The following is a 20,163-nucleotide window of genomic DNA, read 5'->3' as shown; positions in this document are numbered from 1 at the left end:
CACTCCTGCCCCCACCTTTTCCATCTTTCTCCAGCCTTCTTCTAATGCCACTTCTTCTAATATTGTTTGACGATCTGCCATCACACACACACGCACACACACATTTCCATCCTGAATGTGTCTCCACAGTGCTTTAACTGGCTGTTCTTTCTTCTATTTTAGTACATGCAAATGAAGCATATGAAAAAAACTGCTTTAAAACCTTGCTCATGGCATTATTGTAAGATTAGACTCCAACAAAAACATTAACAATATGTGCCTTCAACCTATATAACAAAGCTGAAGAACACCTCCACGTTGGCAGTGAGAATTTTCCATTTTGCTTTCATCTGCTGCAGTAAGTTATGGGCTGGCTCAAAGGTGTTATTGCAAATAGAAAATTCGATAGTAAATTACTCTCTGTCATTAGCTCTATGGATTTATGATGCTGGTGATTTGTTCCACTTTTATTTGGCAGAGTCCCACAAAATGAAAGGAGACTAATAAAAGCTGTTAGATCAAAATCCCTTTTCTGCTAAGATGCAACCAGCACACAGAAATATACACCATGGGAAAAAAACAGCTTTTCCATACCAAAATCAGAACCATGGGCTATTTAATTTATGTCAGGGCTCTATGCAATTTCATGAGAGAGCCTTGAAATTCACATGACCTAGCAGCTCACACATTCAAGACTGCCAGAAAGCATGGGAAACTCCATGCTCTGAGTCTCATGGAAAAACACATGTTCATAGAGTGATAGAATAGTAGAGGCTGGAAGGGACCTCTGGAGATCACCTGGTCCAATTCCCCTACTAACACAGGTTCATCTAGATGAAGTTGCACAGGAATAAGTCCAGGAGGGTTTCGAAAGTCTCCACAGAAGGAGACTCCACCACCTCTCTGGGCAGCCTGGTCTTGTGCTCTGTCACCGCAAAGTAGTTTCTTCTTAGGTTCAAGCGAAACCTTCTTTGTTCTACTTTGTACCTGTTGCCCCTTGTCCTATCACAGGCCACTATTGACAACAGCCCAGCCACATCCTCCACCTGTTAGATATTGATCAGCATTGATAAGATCCCCTCTCAGTTTTCTTTTTTTCCAGGCTAAAAAGCCCCGGGTCTCTCATCCTTTCCTTGTAACAGAGATGCTCCAGTTCCCTAATCATCTTTGTATCCCTCGTTTGGGTGCTTTCCAGTTGTTCCCTGTTTTTCTTGAGTTGGGGAGCCCAGACCTGGGCACAATACTTCAGATGAGGCCTCACCAGGGCAGAGGAGAGAGGGAGGAGAACCTCCTTTAATCTGCTGGCCACCATCTTCTTAAATGCACTCCAGAAATCTGTTGGCCATCTTGGTCATGAGAACACACTGCTGGCTCACGGTTAACTTGTCCATGAGCACTCCCAGGTCCTTCTCCATTGAAATGCTTTCCAGCAGGTCAACCTCTAAAGTGTACTGGTGCATAGGTTTATTTCTCCCCAGGTGCAGGACTCTACACTTGCCCTTGCTGAACTTCAGGAGGATCACATCTGCCCAACTCTCCAGCTTGTCCAGACCTCACTGAATGGCAACACAGCCTTCTGGTGAGTCAGCCTCTCAGTTTTGTATCATCAGCAAACTTGCTGAGCCTATATGTTGGACAAGACTGGACCCAGTGCTGGGGAACACCACTAGCCACAGAAGTCCAACTGGACCCTGCATGTAAAGTTTTAGAAAAAGGGGAAAAAAATTAATTGGACATGGCCCCTGACCAAAACTCAATGGTCAAAATATTAATTGCACATGTATATAGGTACTTATTAACACTCATTCCTACATATGTATGTACATCTACAGTAAACATACTGAAATTAAAGGTTTAGAGAAGCACTTTGGTACATATTGAAAGAGATACTTCTACATTAGTAAGAATTACACAATATTCTATTTGTTAATGAAAAAAACAACTGTAATGATTTTAAAATGTAAACAGGGTATTTTCATAAAATGAGGATTCTTGCCTCATAAGCACTAAATCTGATACAACAATATTACAAAGAGACTATCAGCTGCTGAGAAAGATTATCCAGTTCCTGAAGTTCTTACTTGGGTCACAGACACTGCATGAGAAAGCAATAAAACTATCTCAAAATGAATCAAACCTGGTGGTTAAAATGGTAATATTAAAGAAATAAGTACACCAAGGCACTTAAATCCAAAATGTTATTTGAGATTATCAGGAGCCCCTCATCATACAATAATAACAAAGAAGTTAATACAAAAAAAGATATATATTAGAGAAGATATAACGAGAAAAATAAGGATGGCTAATATAAGTTTTCAAGAACAAGGAGCTAAAAGACAACACAGAGTTTCTCTAAATGTACATTAAAATCAAAACAGTGGATTCATTGCATGGTTGGAGTTAAGGGAGGAAGTAAAGATAACCTGAAAAGGATGTCTCAATATCTTCTTGTGAAGAGACTTGACAAAATTTCTACATTGGATCATTTTTTTCAGGTAACAGAAATTAGTTACTCCACCAGGATACAAAAGATAGCAAATAAAATGATACATTAAGTTTACCTTATAGGATGGATGCCCAAAGATAACACTGCTGTTTATCTGTAAAATATAAGCTAACCAAAAATGCAGTTTGACAAAAGACTGACTAAAACATATATTCTTTTCATGCAAATTGCTTTTAAGCCAAAGGGCTGAAGGGCGGTAAGTGCTGTTCCTACATTTTAAAGGTTGTAAAGCACATGGCATGAGAATGATGTCTAGGAATGCACAGAAGCACTTATGCAAGTTGAGAGATGACTGTCCTTACCCAGGGATGCACTTGGGCATGGACTGCATAAGCAGTGATTTAGGACAGGTAGGCAGCTGATACAGGTCATAGAAAAACTCCTGTGAGGTGCAGTGTTCTTGCTGCCTATTTAGTCTGTGCAAACAGTAGACAACACATACCACTAAAAAGAAAAGGATAAGGAGTGCTGCCAGGAGGCTATAGCTGTGGGGGAGTGGGTCCCTTCCTATATGAGGCACCATTTTCACATTTTTCTGGCACACTATCACTGTCCCAAGTTCTGCAAGATTTCATCTCATGCTCCATCCCATCCTCATCCACTAGGAACACATTCCACCACTACATAATTAAGTTAGTAAGCGATTATATTCAATAGTTACCACAAACTGTTAGATCAGGTATTAATGGGAAGCCTTGAGTTGACTGTCCACAAGCACACCGACACCAGCCTGGTGGTACCTGCAGTGGTTGTGCCACAGCCACCTGCAGTCAGGTTGTTGTCAGTCTTTAAATGGCTGCTGACATGTAGTTACTGACCCAAAACTGCGGTGACCTAAGACAAAAGTTTACAATCATTTCACACTATCAGTTTTATCAACAACCTGCAGATTATGGTAGTGAAAGTGAGCACGAAGAAAGATTTTGTAGGTCTGAGGGTTCATGGACATGAGCATGAGTAAGCATTATTAAAGTGTGGAGGAGCATGGAAGGCAGGCATGCACTTGTCAGAGCACCGATGTGAGAACAAATACAGTTTGGAAAACAGACTGCTACAAAGGCCGCTACAAAGGCCACTGTAAAGCAAAAATCCCCCAGTTTTATAGCTTTTGAGAATTTATGTCACTGAAGCATTACTAATGAATATCAGTCCCATTAACCAAGGCAGTTAACTGTTATTATGTGTTTCCTCTGTCTTCTCCAGAGAGAGAAAAATACAGAGTAGGGTGTTTTAAAATCAAAATACAGATGTATAAACACATTCTGCCGGATAGTGATGCTGGAGAGAGCTAATTCAGAAACAATCCTTGCTTTTGTCGGTGTGAGGAGAGTTGCAAAACTGTGCCATTTTTTTTTTTTTGTAGGAAAGTTCATTCTACTGTTTGGGAGATTCTCCCCCCAAAAAAGCTTTTTCTCACTTGCATATGAAAAATACATTTGAATTTTTAGAGTATACTCATCAGAGAAGAAGCAACTTTATCTTTACATACATAAAATGCAGGCATCTGAAGGTCATAATTTACTACAGTACGGGTAACCCAAGCAGAGAATGGCCTAAGGCACTTGCAGCAAATATCCTGTGCTGGTACTAGCAGTTTTTTTAAGCAGTTTTCAGAATATCTATACTTTAATGTCTGAATATATTGTGTTGGTGTTTTGCAGATACTAAGGTATAAACAACTAAGACTGCATCACTTTCATAAAATCATAGAATATCAGTTTGGGAGGGACTTCAGTGATCATCTGGTCCAACCTTTCTTGGCAAACACACGTCCTGAATAGGATGTCCCAGCACTCTGTCCAGCTGAATCTTAAAAGCATCCAATGATGAAGAATCCACCACTTCCCTCGGGAGATTATTCCAACGACTGATATGTCTCATTGTGAACAAATTTCCTCTTCTGCCCAATCAGAATCACTGAGGAAGTAACTTGTACCCATTACTCCTTGCCTTTTCCATGTAACACCTTTTAAAAAGGGAGTCTCCCATCTTCTCTGCAGCCCCCCCTTTAAACACTGAAACATGTTCTCCCCTAAGCCTTCTTTTTCCAGGGCTGAACAAACCCAGTTTTCTCAATCTTTCCTCATATGGCAGACTTCATAGTTCTTTGATCATGTTTGTGGCCAATCTACTCATAATGCTTTTGTATAGTAGGGACCAAAACTGAAGAGAGTATTTTAGGTGTGGCCTGACAAATGCTTAGCAGACTGGAATAATGATTTCCTTAAAGTGTCCATTTCCCCACTTATTTGAGATCATCAGCAAACTCACTACTGGTGTACACTTGATCTCATCACTCATCACTCATCACTCTAAGGCATCTAACAGCACTGGGCCAAATATTAATGGCTGGGGGAACCCACATGTGACAGGGCTGGCTTTGCCAGGGTGGGATATATATATACTATACCATATATATAGTGTGTGTGTGTATATATATATAGAGAGAGAGAGAATATATATACACACACACTAAAGTGTGTATATATATATATATATATACACACTATACCATATATACCATATATGGTATAGTACTCTGCCCTCTGCTCATTGCCGCTGTCTGTGCCCAAGCTCTCTGTCTAGTTCACTGTCTCCTTGTGTATGCTAGAACCAGAAGTGCTTTATGTGGCACTTCATCTCTAAGTACCTGTTAACTTGGAGCAGTGCTGAAGTCATTTTAGTGCAAAGCCAAAGTGAGTCCTTTAGATGAGAGTGTTACTTCGTGGTCAAGCACTGCATAAAGATCTTGTGGTAAATGAGTAAATGGCTTGATTCTCTCTGTTGACAGCAGGACTAAACCATCACTGCTATTATTCAATTGGGAGAAAAAGAAGGCTTCAAGGAGACCTAATTGTGGCCTTCCAGTATCTGAAGGGTTCCTACAAGAAAAATGGGGAGGGACTTTTTTGGGTGTCAGGTAATGATAGGACTAGGGGGAATGGAGCAAAACTAGAAATGGGTAGCTTCAGATTGGATGTTAGGAAGAAATTCTTCACCATGAGGGTGGTGAGACACTGGAACAGGTTGCCCAGGGAGGTGGTTGAAGCCCCATCCCTGGAGGGTTTTAAGGCCAGGCTGGATGTGGCTCTGAGCAAGCTGATGTAATGTGAGGTGTCCCTGCACATGGCAGTAGGGCTGAAAGTACAAGATCCTTGAAGTCCCTTCCAACCTTATGGAATTGGATGATTAATCCCTATGGATTCTATGATTAATATGTTTCAGCACTATGTCTTGGACAGGACTCAGGACATTCCAGGTGAAGAATACCAACTATAATCACTTAATTTAAGCTTGCTTACCCAGCAGATTCCCCATAACTAAAGGTATGGTTTTAAAGGAGTACCAGGATACCCAGGGTACATATTTTCAGTATTAGTCTATTAAGCATTTGAAGGACTAAGGGAATATTCTTCCCCAAAGAAGCATTAATTACAGTAGACAATTTGCTACCCTAAATAGCTATTTTAACACAGAATTTGCTATCTTCAGAGAAGTCTAGTTGAAGGATTTTATTGGTCTCTATTGTAGCCTCAGCATATTCTTGGAGTAATTCATTATGCTTCATTTCATCTGCATCAGCATCTGCTTCCTGACATAAGCATTAAAGTCTCTCTTTCTCTATACAGTGCTGCTTATTTCCAGAAAACAACAGAGATGTTACAAAGTTAGAAAGGGCTGAACACTGAATGGCCAGGATAGAAGGCAACAATGAATATTTGTCAGTTTCCAGACTCTGTTTTCTAGAAGATTTTCTTAATCAGACTTTAGCATTTGGTGAAGGCAAAGTTTTCTTGCCTTTTTTTTCTTCCTATATTGAAAACAATTCAAATCACTGACAAAAGAGTGAAAAGTACTCCTGTCTGGATTATAATACCTCCAAATCTTGATGCTTACTATGCAGTTCAACTAAAAATATGTCTAGAGACCCCTAGAGATTTATCTCTGAAAGAATAAGGAAAGTATGTGAGGAGATGAGCTTTTAAAGCCTTGCAAGCATGCCACTACCGAATGAATGCTGAAATATCTTAAATCCAGGTATATTAATATTTGGTAGCCAGCTCCTGACTTCCAGAAAGTCTCAGTGTTGTCCTACAGCAACTTTGCTGCTGCTGACAGCCCTATAAAGGAACCTAAAATCAATGTTAAAATTGGCTGTGGCATCAGCCTTCAGAGAAATAAATATAAATGAATGTGTCCACAGTATTTGAAGTTTAAATTGAGTGAGTCCCACTGGGTCTATCATGTACTAAGCCTCCTCAGTCAATGAACAAAACTGTCACAGTGCCTTCTGCATGAAACATCCAGGTATCACTGATAGATGATACGTCTGTTGCTTTTAATGTTAATTAGGTTGTGAATCATTTAATGGCATTTTTGCACTGCACACAGCAATCTCAAGTAGTGCTGATACCAAAAGTGGCAAAGGACTGATTTTAATCCACAGGTATTAGTGGTGTTAGATGACTGCCATCTAATTTCCTTTCCTCCAAGACTCTATTTCTCCTAGGACTGGGGATTTCACCTTGAAATCCCAAAGGGAGTACAATAGTCTGCACTGCCAAATGCAGTGGAAAGGATGGGTCCTGTTGTGTGCCTCTGGTAGCTGGATTTCAGAACCAGGGGAGCTACAGCAAAGTGTTCACAAAACAGCAGAGACAAGCCAGAAATGTCCCTTTATAACAGCAGCAAAAGTAACAACAAATGTACACTAAAAAACCATGATTGCTTACATATTCCAGAGTGATACTTTCACTCTAAGAACCATAATTCCATACTAAATTCAGTGTTGCTCAAGAGCATAAATGGGAAAATAAGTAGGAAAAAAAAATGCTGAGCTTCCTTGAATCTAAAGACTTTTGAGGAGAGTAAATAAGTAGACCATATGATGACAAATAGAGTATGTTTTCAGTAACTATAAAGCTGTTTTCACTTAAACTCAGCAGAACTACTACTAAGTTTTCTTGAGATCTTAATTAGTGCATGGAAGCAATCTGGGAATCAGTTTCAGAGTAAAGTCCAAAATTTTGTTTAATGTTGTACAACACTCAAAAGAATGTAAGGAACAGGTCGAATGATAGATAAAACCATTACACAGATCTTTTCAAATATGCAACATTAATCAGCCTAAATAAAAAGGACACTTTAGAGTCCCTGTGCCATAGGGAAAAAAAAAAAAAGTGCTTAATAAGATTGGGACTGTCTACCACAGAGAGAAGAAGAAAATGAAGTTGTGTAGTAAACACACAGTTATACAGTGATGAATCAGAGAATCACACAATCACCAAGGTTGGAAGAGACCTCAAAGATCATCAAGTCCAACCTGTCACCACAGACGTCATGACTAAACCATGGCACCAAGTGCCACGTCCAATCTCCTCTTGAATGCCTCCAGGGATGGTGACTCCAACACCTCCCTGGACAGCACATTCCAACAGATAACAAAACAACTCTCTCTGTGAAGAACTTTCTCCTCACCTTCAGCCTAAACTTCCCCTGGCACAGCTTGAGATTGTGTCCTCTTGTTCTGGTGCTGGTTGCTAGAGAGAAGAGACCACCCCCTTCCCAGCTACAACCACCTTTCAAGTAGTTGTAGAGGGCAATGAGGTCACCCCTGAGCCTCCTCTTCGCCAAACTAAACAATCCCAGCTCCCTCAGCCTCTCCTCATAGGGCCTGTGCTTGAGGCCTCTCCTCAGCCTCGTTGCCCTTCTCTGGACACATTCAAGTGTGTCAATATTCAGTATTCCTAAGGTTGGAAGAGACCTCAAAGATCATCGAGTCCAACCTGTCACCACAGACCACATGACTAGAGTAGGGAAGACACTACTGCCCACTGCAGGCTTGAACTCACGACCTTCCCATTAAGGGTCTGATGCACTACCAAGCTGAGCCACCCTGTCCTTCTTAAACTGAGGGGCCCAGATCTGGACACAGTACTCAAAGTGCGGCCTAACCAGTGCTGAGTACAGGGGCACAATGACTTCCCTGCTCCTGCTGGCCACGTGGTACTGCAAAAGTAGATGTGGAAGATTCAATTCCTATTTTTCCCTAAAACAAAAGTAACACACGTTCAATGGGACTGGAACCCAACGTTTCCAAGGCTGAAAATGGAAAATTCCTTAGTGCTTGGTTAGCAAGTTTAATGAATGGCGCACAGACAGCAAGAGTTAAACCCAACTGTTTATGGTCATGACAAAAGTATTCAAATAGTGAGCATATAAAACAGTTAGGAGATATACAACAACTGTCCACTTGAAGTCGCTGCTCACTCTGAACCACTGCTGAAAATTCAGGTGTGACAGATGACCTCTCTGGCATGCTCTACACATTTCTAGCATCCACCTCTGAAAGTCTTTGTGCTGGTCACTGTTGCAAACAAGCCACTCAACAAGACAAGTTGCAAATCTTGTCAGTGATTGTGGTTTCTACATTCCTGAGGCTGGGATGAAGTGTTCATCAGGAACTGAAAAAGGAATCCAGAACTAAAACTGGAATTACTTACTGAAGACACTGGAAGAGGAATAAATACCAACAAGCTTCATCTTATTAAGTAGCTAAAGCAGCAGCCATTCATCCTGCCATTTTGGAACTGACCCTGCCCTAGTTCTTTAATTTTGCCAATTTGATACGTGTTTCCATGGGAACAGAAGCAGGACTAGCCACCAGCTGAGTCAATCTCAGCTGCTGGCTCCCAGTTCTCACGTTTTGTTCCGTTTCCTTGGAAACTGATGGCAAACAAGAAAGAGAAGTAAACCAGATTTGCTCTTTAATGTTTACTCTTTCTTTGGACCTGCTCTGGATCCTTTGGGCTAGAGGAAGGTTTACAGATAACTCTAATGACCACTCATTTTTCTTCTCTCTGGAATGGCTGCCAGCCACTGGTGGGTCCCAGCAGATGCAAGTAAAAGTTCTCAATTTCAGCTACTACTGGAGGGCCACCTGCTGTGAGCTACAATGGCAGGGTTTGAAAGCAGGCTACAGATTTCAGGAGACATTTGGCTCCTGCAGTCTGTAATATTTCAAATTGGAAGGAAAGAAATTAAATTTATTTAAAAAATAGTAGGGGAAACAGATGGGAGTAATGATATTTAGAGAATAAACTGACTAACAAGCTCTGACCTGCATTAGGCTGAACACCCCCAGAAACTACTTCAGCCAATTATATTCTTCATTTCATAATGCACATTTGACAAAGTTCTCTCTAATCCAGCTGTTAGCTGACTGAATAGCCCAATAGCACAAAGTAAACAACACCCTCCAAGCACAGCTGTTTATGCATATATACATATGGAGAAAGAGAAAAGAACATGATCTGATTGTTCCAAAATGGCAGGGAATCTGCAGAAATCTACTTGAGCATGTGAATTTGAAGCAGGCATCTTTACCAATTTGAGATTTTCGTTACTCCCACATTTTTATGATGTGTGTACAAACACACATACATCCCCTCCTCTATACATAATTTTTGGCCAGAGTATTTTCTAGTTCTCACAGCAGCAGTGCCATGACTAAAGAAAAAAATTGAAGAAAAGGGGAAAAAATAAGGGTGGGAAATATTTTCAAAGCATCTGAAAGAAGCATTCAGGCCACTGATCTGTGAGGTAAGTAAACTTTTGAATGAAAATGAATCCTGGTTTTCATATATCTTTCATTTTAAAATGTAGATACAAATTAACTTCACAAGATGAAAGGCTATACTAAGGAAAATTCTGTATTTGCTGGCCTCTGCTCTTAGTTAATTAGTCCAATTATTAGGGTGCAACACCATGCTCACCTTGGACATGTTTTTATCCTTCTTTTTCTTCCACACCTCTTACACTAACTCCTTCCTTTCTTGTTTTTATATCACATCTCAGATATGTTCACAGAACACTCACCAGTGGCCCATCACTACTACCATAAGTAACTTCTAGAATTGTATATTGAGTTGAATTCATATACAGTTCAAATAATATCTCTGGAAAATTAATTTCTGCAGGTACTGCACAAGTAGTCTCATAGACAATCAGATACCACAGAACAAAATTGATTCTTCCAGTCCTGCTGCACTTGTATCCCTCTACTGAGTCTTGTTGGACTTGTATCCCTCTACTGATAATACATTCAGCATCTCTGGGTGCTCACATAGTTGTGTCAAGTCAGCTAACACTCTGATATTGTTTTCTGGATTAGTTACTGGAGTTGAAAACTTGGGCAGTTGTAATTAAGTCAGACTTACTCCACATTATTCAAAGAAATTCAAAATGTGCTGGACATACCTAATCTATTTAGGGTTTCTTCCCCTTGAATTTAAAAATCAAAATCTAAAATCACATTTTCCCCTGTATCAGTAAGACTTTGCACAGCTAATGAGATAATAATCTTTAGGTTTGCTTCTGCAGCTGCAATCAATAAACACTGTCTCACTTTATGTTGAGCTTTGCAATGTCCCTTCTGAATTATAGAATCAAAGAATCACAGAATCTTCACAGTCAGCTCTTATTTTTATTTTCTCAAATAACTTCCTATAATCACTAAAATTTTGCTATCCCATCATTCAATTCCTCTTCCACTGAACCATACAAGTCCTAGCACAGAGACTAGAACATTTCCTGAAGGACTGTACAGACTACATCCTTCCTTCTTCCCTGGAAAATTAACTTTCCTTTTTTGTTTTATTCTGTTTCCTTGCTCTAAAGAATTTTACATCCATTTAAGAGCTTCTGTCCTATCCCATGACTATTTAGTTTCCATGAGAGCCTTTGATGAAAGAAATTGCTGAGTCCTTTTTGGACACCTAGCAGGCTGTGTCAGCTTGTCTTCATATGCCTTCTGGCTTCAAAGGACTTCACCAAATTTTTGTATGATCTGTTCCTTCACAAGTGCCATGTCAATGTAGCACATTTTTTTCTCTCTCCCCCCCCCTTTTCTTTTTCTAATTCCACTCCTCACTGTAATTTTTGTAAATTGTTCTTCTACAGACATTAACTTACAAATTTGAGATTTCCACTCTGTCCTCAAAACATGGTAAGACATTTGCAACTTTTTGCTCAGCTATCAAAGCAGTTCTGAGCTAATGATTACATATTGCTGTCAGTAGTTTGACTATTACCCCTTTGAATTGTCTTAGCAAGCCTAGGAGGATACAATCTGCTTCCAATGATTTCTTTCTGATCATCTTCTCTATTTCTACCAGCAATTTTCAGTCACTTCTCACTTCATCAGACAGGTTATAGCATAGCAATCTTCACAAGCTCTTCCACGAAGAATTTTGCTGAATAAAGCAGCAAACCAATCATTTAATCATTTTGCATGCCTTGTTTTCTACAAGTAATGCAGTACACTGATCAAATATTGTCCTCAAACATTTCTGGACAACCTTCCTGCTACCAATATTTAGAGAAAGATTTATTATTCTTTTTTTTTGGTGTGTATGTGTGTCTTCTCCAAGAGTTTTTTTAGACTGCTTTATTGTGTTCTACACTCAACTTACCAGACTTGGTGATCTTTTTGAAGGACAGTTTTACATTAATATTTTGTATTGATCTGTTTAGAATTATTGTACGTTTACCTATTGTAAATCAAAGCATGGAAGCCAGAATAGCAGAAATTAAACCAATGTATGGAAGCCAGAATCATAGGAACTAAGTGAATGTATGGAAGCCAGGAAGTTTGAGGAACAGGATGACCATAAATCACAATGTGCTTTTAGTTTGTGAATTGAAAGAAGGGAAGACATGAATCTTGGACTTTGTATTTAGAAGCTCAAGGCCTGCTTACCAAGCAGGAAGAAAGCTGTCACACAACATCATGTCTAGATGAAGGCAAATCTGTGGGCTGCTTACCTAAGACAATGTATAGATAATGGGAAACAGACCAGAGACAGAGCAGCTTGTTCCTGCAGACATGAGCAGAAGAATGGGAACAATCATCCAAAAGAGCATATGTAGAGAGGAAAATGCAACTAAGAGGAAGACCCTCCCAAGCCTACTCTAAGGGGACATTACCATGTACAGATGGGAGGAGATGAATTCAAATGAATAGGAAATAGCAAAAGTATGCAGTAGCTAAATGTATATTAACTCTGTAAAACCTGCCTTCAGACACACACATTTGGAGGGGAAATCTCCCATGTGTCCACTGCTGTGCCTAGCACTGTCTATAAATTATGAAAGAATACCTACTTAACAGTCTTTGTATCACTTTCTATTTTCCTCATTTGGATACAACTCTTGGGTTGTTTTTGAAGGACATCTTCCTGCTGTTTTATCATGCTGAGTCTCTTTTTCAAGTCTTACTTGATGTGTGTCATGCATTTACTCCATGTCTCAAATACAATATTCTTTATACTCTGTAGGCCATCTGCTAAGGTTTCCATTTCTACAGTGTCCTCTTTGTCATCTCTTTACAAGTCTGGCTTAGTTTTATGTTGTTCCCCCTTCTGAAGCTGAGTACCACTCTACTAATGTTTTTTGGATGTTGCTTCTTCAAAGCTATAAAGAGGTATTTGCAGCTACAGAAAAGTTCTTTAGACATCAACATTTTGGAACAGACTCTGTATCCTATTCAGAATGAAATCAAGGATTAATTATCTTTTTGCAGGTTCTTTAATCTGCTGAATTACAAAGCACTCCCCACTTCTAAATTAGTTAGTCTGAGCAGCACATTTGTCCAGTTTACATAGCCCCTTTTTGCATTTGCAGTGTTTATGACTCCTTCAAAATGCCAGTCAAAGCTGATGTTCTGACTTGTTGGTTAGCAATGTATTGTCTGACTGCATAGCTGTACACTTGGAATGCATAGGAATTCTGCCTTGGTCACTGAAATGATTAACTTGTTAATCCAAAATGACTCCAAATTTTCTTTAGCAGACTGCACCAGTCTGCCTCTGGCATGACCTACTCAATCTTCCCTGCATATTGACATTTTTGTTACAGCAACGCCCTCATTTAATGTTGTGCACTCTTAGTTCCCACGTTTTATTTCTATATCAATGCTAGAAGCCCAAATAGGAGGTGTCTCATTGGTCTGCTTTTCTCCTTCGTGTCTTCTAAAATGGTTTGGATTTTTTTGTTTCTTCTTCTTCTCCATTTCAAGTTTATTACCATTCCAGGACAATTCAGTGTGAATCTTTAAATATCGGCATTTCAGATGCCAGAATAAAGTTGGAATGTTTATTTTTGGTTTTAATATTGAGAATGTTATCAAAAAGCTGCATAAGTGGAACCATTGCAGAAATAACTACCCAAATGGCACTAAGACATCAGGGAATGCAAAGGTTGCTGCCCTGGATAAAGAGGTTTTAAATTCTACAGGAAATATTGGCATCCAATATGCAAAACATTACTTTTATTGATTCAAACATTAATACAAAAATCTTTTTACCTTGGGAATTACAAAACCTATCCATCTTCCCTAGTGTACAAGTTCTTGTTTACTAATCATTATCACTGGTTACCTTCCAAATCTATGGTGAATCAATCATTGTCATAGATGTTTGTGCTGGGAAAAGACAAGTCAGTCAGAGGTTTTCAAACTAAACTCTGGAGCAAAGGAATTACTACAGCTCTGTATGATGAGCAAGAGATGAGTGTGACTGTATGTCTCTGCATAGACTAACTGAACTGTAGTAAGTACCTAATAGAATTATGATATGGTTGTTGCACACAGAAAGCAGACTCTACTTTGTAAAGGCTTTTGCAGTTTGAGGCTGTGGTTTCATTCCAATGCAGGTGTGTCAGTGAGCATCTGAAACTAGAGCAAGCTGGTTTCCTATTTATTTTTTGTCTCATGTCTAAATTCTCTGTGTCTAATTAAGTATGAAGCTCCCCCACAGCAGGTCATGTATAATGTTTATCTTTAGAAGGAGTAAATTCACTCTGTAACCCTCCTCTTAGGGGAGACACTACCAGACCTTCTCCTCCACACTGGTGGGTGCTTCTGTCAAATCTGTAGCAGCGCTTTGTCCTTAAGGACTGTATATGCTCTGAAGTATGACTGAAACTGGCAAAGTTTGTTAGGCATTTGGAAAAACACACAGAGCACATAAGCATTGCCTGCTTGAGAAACCAGAACAAAAATGCAGATGGTTGGTAAAAGCCAGCAGAGTCTCACCACTAGCTTTTCCACAGCTGCACAGATAGAAGACATATAATTCATCATGGCCTGATAAGCCCAAGAACCTGGGTGGTGAGGGAGGATGCACTTCAGTTCACTTGACCAGGAAAAACTTAGTTTGACAGGAATCTAGTCAAAAGCTAATCATATCTGCAGAGGAATTTGATTATAACACAAAAGGTGAAACAGAATGAAAAAAAAAAGCAAATCCCAACCTCATCCTAGGAAGAAGCTAATGAGGAAAAAAGGGAGTGGTCTCTTCACTGGTCTGAAAGAAACATTAGCAAAAGGAGAAATGTTACAGCCAGTACAACAAACAAACCAGATGAATGGAGGTCATATTATGGATTAATTTCTTTTTTTTTTTACACTGCTGCTTGAAGTTGAGAAGCATTTTACATCAGAAAATGTTTTTGTGTTATGTGAGAATCAAGACTACAGTACTCTGTGAAGTGCATGCAGGAGGATCCTTACAGTTCTACAGGAGATCAGCATACTTTAAATTGGTCCCTGCCTTTATGTGTAACCTGTCTGCTTTTATGCAATGATTCTGTTGTCTATACATCCTATACCAAATAACTGCCCTACTGATGCTTGTAGGATCTGGATGCTTCATGTATCAGTCATTACAATTTTTAGCATGGTATCTTATGGCAGCTACAGATGTGCTTTTCATAAGGATACCTGACATCTAGGGTCAGGATGCCAGAGATCAGTCTAAAAATTGACAGACGCAACTCCCCATCTGATTTCCTCTTTCGGTCAGGGGCAGAGAGTCACCATCAGAACTTTCCATTCCCTTTGTATTTTTTGATGTACACTGCCCATTTCTCAGCTTTTAAGGCATGGAGAGCTTGACTTGAAAACTACTCTGGAAAAGAAGTCTGGATTTTTAATTTGCGGGTGTTGGTATTCAAATGGAACTCTTTTATGATTAATGCCAAACAGCAAAGAACACTGTCAGCTTTTAGGCTAGTCATCTTTGATTGATCTGTTTATGAAGACACATTTAATAGAGGACCACTCAATAGTAGCCCAAACCAGGACTTTCATATAGGAAGCTGATGAGTATTTGTAGTTCAAACATCACGCAAATAATTAATTAGCTAGGGTGACTGACTGTGTTCATAACTTTGGAATCTACATTTAATTCAGTCTCTATCACTTGAATCAACTTTAACTGAGAGAAAATATCCCTTTAAAATGATTTCATAGAAAGAAGCGAGACAAGGAATATATGTAACATGATGCTCCTGGAACAAAACAGAAACCTGCCTCCAGTAGTTTTTACTATGTGGTATTTTTCAAATACATAAAGAATTTACCAATGCAGAATGCACTTAAATCCCCCAGGGAAGGGGGGGGGAAGCAAATTAAATTGAAATAATTAAAAAATAAAGGCAAATACAACTGCCATTGCTTTTACTAAGGAGTTTCTGAGACCTACTGTGCTTCACAATTGCAGTTCATCTCACTGATTATATGAGATAAAAACACACATACAGTATTTTAACGAGCAAATTTGCTTGCACAGTGCTTTTATTTCCTTCCCACTCCGAATCCATTAGCTTAAAAAACCATTCCTGCACAACTTATAGTAATAGCTGAGAGCTCTAAGTGTAAGTTTAAGTAAATTATGTGCTGAGTGTTCAAAATATTATATGTTCTTGCCTGTGCCTTCAGACAGTGTGAGTTTGCTCTGGTTTATAGAGTTCCCAGAGAATTTCAGTTCTGATACAAAGTTCAGGCAACTGATGTTTAGCTCCACTGTGGTCTAGATAGCACAGAATGTATATCACACAACCAAAGAATATACAACAAATTCAGGTGAAAATTGCAATATTTTACAAATGCAGCAAACATTACTTTTTAAATATATGGCATTTATGGTTTGATAACTTTACAGTTACAGCTGCTGTCTCCAGAAATTTCACTCAAGTGAACCTGATAGGATCAGATATCAGGATCTTTAGTTATAACTTCCCTCTGATCAGGGAAAGAAGTAAAAGTCTTTCTAAATCATTCACCCACAACACAGAAATGAACATTGCACCTCATTGCATTTTGTGACTATTCATCATAATGTTTGGTTTTATATGTGCTGTGAAACCTTTAAGAACAGTGACAATTGAAATACCAGTTGCAATCCAGTTGGAATTAAGTAAATAAGGCTATCAACAAGCTCCTATTGTTTCAGGCTCTACAAATATAGAGTACAAGTGTCTCCACAAGACAAACTTCAGCTTTGATTTCTGTTTTTTACTGGCAACTGTAATAACTGGGAAGTCTTTTCCAAAAAATGCTCAAACTCTAGGAAACGACTGAGAGGTGTCTTTTCAGATGCTAAAAAGATTTCTTGCAAGACATTGCTTGTATTTTAGGGGCAATCTTCTGCAAACAATACCCCAGTAAAAAGTAAAATCTTCTCCTTTGTAGCTACCTTGCAAATTAGGACTGAAATAAAAAGAATGGAATAAAATATCGTATCTTTTCTTGCAAATGTCAATGTCAGAAAACTGCCATTCTTTTTCTTACATATCGTCAAGAGAATAGAATAACATTTCCACATTGTCCTGATATAATCCAGTTTTCAAATATAACCAGTTTACACATTGGAGTTAATAAATGCTCAAACACTGCTATCCTGTGTACAGACAGATTTTTTTTCCGCCTTGTTCTGCCTTGTTGCTGCTGTGTTTCTTGCTATCAGTTTGTCCAGAAAGCACTGCTTCTAGAAACTTACCAGAATGCTGGAAAATACAGATGGCACGAAGCTATTACCTCCTCCCTATCAAAACCTCTAGCACGACCTTTCTGGGAATGACATTAAAATAGGAACAATCAGTATGTGTGTATGCACACGCTGTAACTGAAAAATAAATATAGCAGCATCAAGAGGCAACACAATTCCTGAACATCTCTGCAAAGAATGCAGCCTAAGCAGTGACCTCTCCCGCACTTATCTTGAATGATCTCTTACCGAAATCTGCTAATGGGTTCTGATAATCTATTATTTATTGCAACTCTAATAGAGAGTCTTAGCAGAGGATTCTCCTGTGTTTGCAACTCTTTCATCTAAAATTTTTCACAAGTGACAGATACGTGGTGCCTGCAACTATGATACAATTTCTTTTGCTTGCAGTTATTTCACTTCTATTTGCTTCTAAAAAACACAACCCTGCTTCCCCCCAAACACACAGCTTGATCTGCTTTCATAAAACAATGGATTTTTATCTTGGTCCTATAGAAAGCTGTGAGTAGTGATACACAACCGTAAGTACTATTTGTGTTTGAGGACATACCTCCATGTTATACTTTTCCACTGTCCTTCTCAAAGGATCCACAACCTGCCAGCAAATCAGGATGCAAAGATCAATCAGTAGCATCCCTCCAACTATCACCAGTAGCTTCTGGTCTTTAATGATCTGGAGAGACAAAAAAAGGGGGTGGGGTGGGAAATGGGAAGATTCCCATGAGCCATAGATAGACACTGTACAGCTTTATTCCTATAAAGAGAAAAACACAGGTTGGTAATACAAAAGGGATTTTAACAATGAATGAAGAAAAGTTTCAAAATATCCAATGATGAAAGCAAGAAGACAGAAATTTTTTCTAGTGCATTTCATGGCTATTACAAGTATCTGCAGTGCTTTCTGATTTCTAAAAAGAAACTGGGAGGACTCTTAAACAGCAATATTGAAGTCTAGCTCCCAGTCTCGGAAATTGAAACAAATCACTTCTAGAGGTCCACTATTGTGTTTATGTACACAAATGTGGAAAACTGTTCTACCAGAGTACCAGGAGATATCTGTCAAGATGATTTCACAGTATTACAGCATCACCAAGGTTGGAAGAGACCTCAAAGATTGTCGAGTCCAACCTGTCACCAGAGACCTCATGACTAGACCATGGCACCAAGTGCCACATCCAATCCCCTCTTGATTTACAGTGTTCATTTCTTCACAGCCTTCTGGGATGTGGAATACACACTTTCCAGGCCTTGAAAGTTAATTTGTGAGATTTTGTGTGTGTGTGTAACATTGCAGCATTTTACCCAGGGAGCAAAAGGGATTGATTGCAAAGGTTAGAGGCTTTTATGTACATGCAAATGTTTTCTATTTTGCATGGATTTTAGATTCAAAGAAGAAAAACAGAGTTGTTAATAAAAATAACAAACAAAACCATGTATTACAGCATTGTATAACTGCATGCAATCCCTGTGTTATTTCCACTGTTACACAGATAGCAATACAGTGCAAGTACATTATTTCAGTTGCAAAGTTGTAACTATGTTTAAATACCAGGCTTAAATTTTCTTCATGACAATCCTCTTGTGCCTTTGTTCACATTTTTAAAACTAATATGCACTTCTATTACTAATGAAGGTTCATTCAATATTTGAAAGACATTGCTGAGTTGTTTTAAGCTGGATAAAATCACATATTTCTCCCCAGTTTGTTGGTTTAATCCAAATGAAATATTAATTGATATTAAGCCTGAGCAGCTTAATAAAATTATGATTATTTCAGTTTAATTTGATAAACTTGTCAGGATTTTGAAAACACATTACAAAGCCAGAAGTGTCAGCTAGTCTTAATACAGACAAAGCTGCCATTCCTGCCTAGAATAAACTGTATTTGCATTGAGTCCCTACTGAAGTTAAGGAAATTATGAAAATGAATATAATTTGAAATAGTGTAAGAGGATCTTAAATACATTTGGGCTCAATATTATTTGGGGAGATACATTCTTTATTTTGTAAAGGTGTTTTTGCAATACTGTGCACCATTCTGATAATCTGCCTCTTTATTTTATAGATTATTTGGTGTAAACTAACTATAAAGCAAAAGGCAGTGATCAGAATGACTCTTAAGACTTGATTACAGAATCACAGAATATTAGGAGCTGGAAGGGGCCTTGAGAGATCATCTTGTCCAACCCCTCTGCCAGAGCAGGATCACCTTGTAAGGAAGACGTTCCACTTCCTTAATAATTTTTGTGGCTCTACATTGGATGCTTTCAAGCAGCTCCCTGTCCTTCTGAGGGACCAGAACTGGACACAATATGCAGCTTCACCAGGGCAGACTAGAGAGGAAGGAGAACTTCTCTTGACCAACTAACCACACCCATTCTCATACACCCCAGGATACCATTGGCCTTGGCCACAAGAGTGCATTGCTGGCCCATGGTCAACCTTCCATCCACTAAGATCCCCAGGTCCTTTTCCCCTTCGCTGGTCTTCAGCAGGTCAGTCCCCAAGCTGTATTGATCCACAGGATTGTCCTTTCCCAGGTGCAAGACTCTACACTTGCTCTTGTTGAACTTCATTACATTTCTCCCTGCCCAACTCTCCAGCCTATACCTCACTGAATGGCAGCACAACCCTCTGGTGGGTCAGCAACTCCACCGAGTTTGGTGTCATCAGCAAACTTGCTGACAGTGCACTCTGTGCTCTCATCCAGGTTGTTGATGAATATATTGAACCCCTGAGGGACTCCACTAGATACAGGCCTCCAACTGGATTCTGTCCCATTGACCACAACTCTCTGACTTCTTTCCTTCAACCAGTTCTCAATCCACC

The 20,163-nt window shown here is 39.2% G+C and overlaps 1 protein-coding gene across 1 annotated transcript in view; it reads right to left on the bottom strand.

The window, feature by feature from the left end:
• The window catches only part of GABBR2 (gamma-aminobutyric acid type B receptor subunit 2), a 572,582-nt gene that overhangs the window by 145,013 nt on the left and 407,406 nt on the right, over positions 1–20,163 (bottom strand). Inside the window, exon 13 of the mRNA XM_068147481.1 lies at positions 17,885–18,007. Within this exon, the coding sequence (XP_068003582.1) occupies positions 17,885–18,007 (123 nt within the window). The remainder of the gene's footprint in view (positions 1–17,884; positions 18,008–20,163) is intronic.

Source organism: Melanerpes formicivorus, unplaced genomic scaffold, assembly GCF_026170545.1.
Source record: "Melanerpes formicivorus ecotype bairdi unplaced genomic scaffold, bMelFor1.0.p_v2 SCAF_15, whole genome shotgun sequence".
Lineage (NCBI taxonomy): Eukaryota > Metazoa > Chordata > Aves > Piciformes > Picidae > Melanerpes > Melanerpes formicivorus.
The sequence above is the reverse complement of the archived record's forward strand: the minus strand, read 5'-3'. Positions and strand labels throughout refer to the sequence as shown.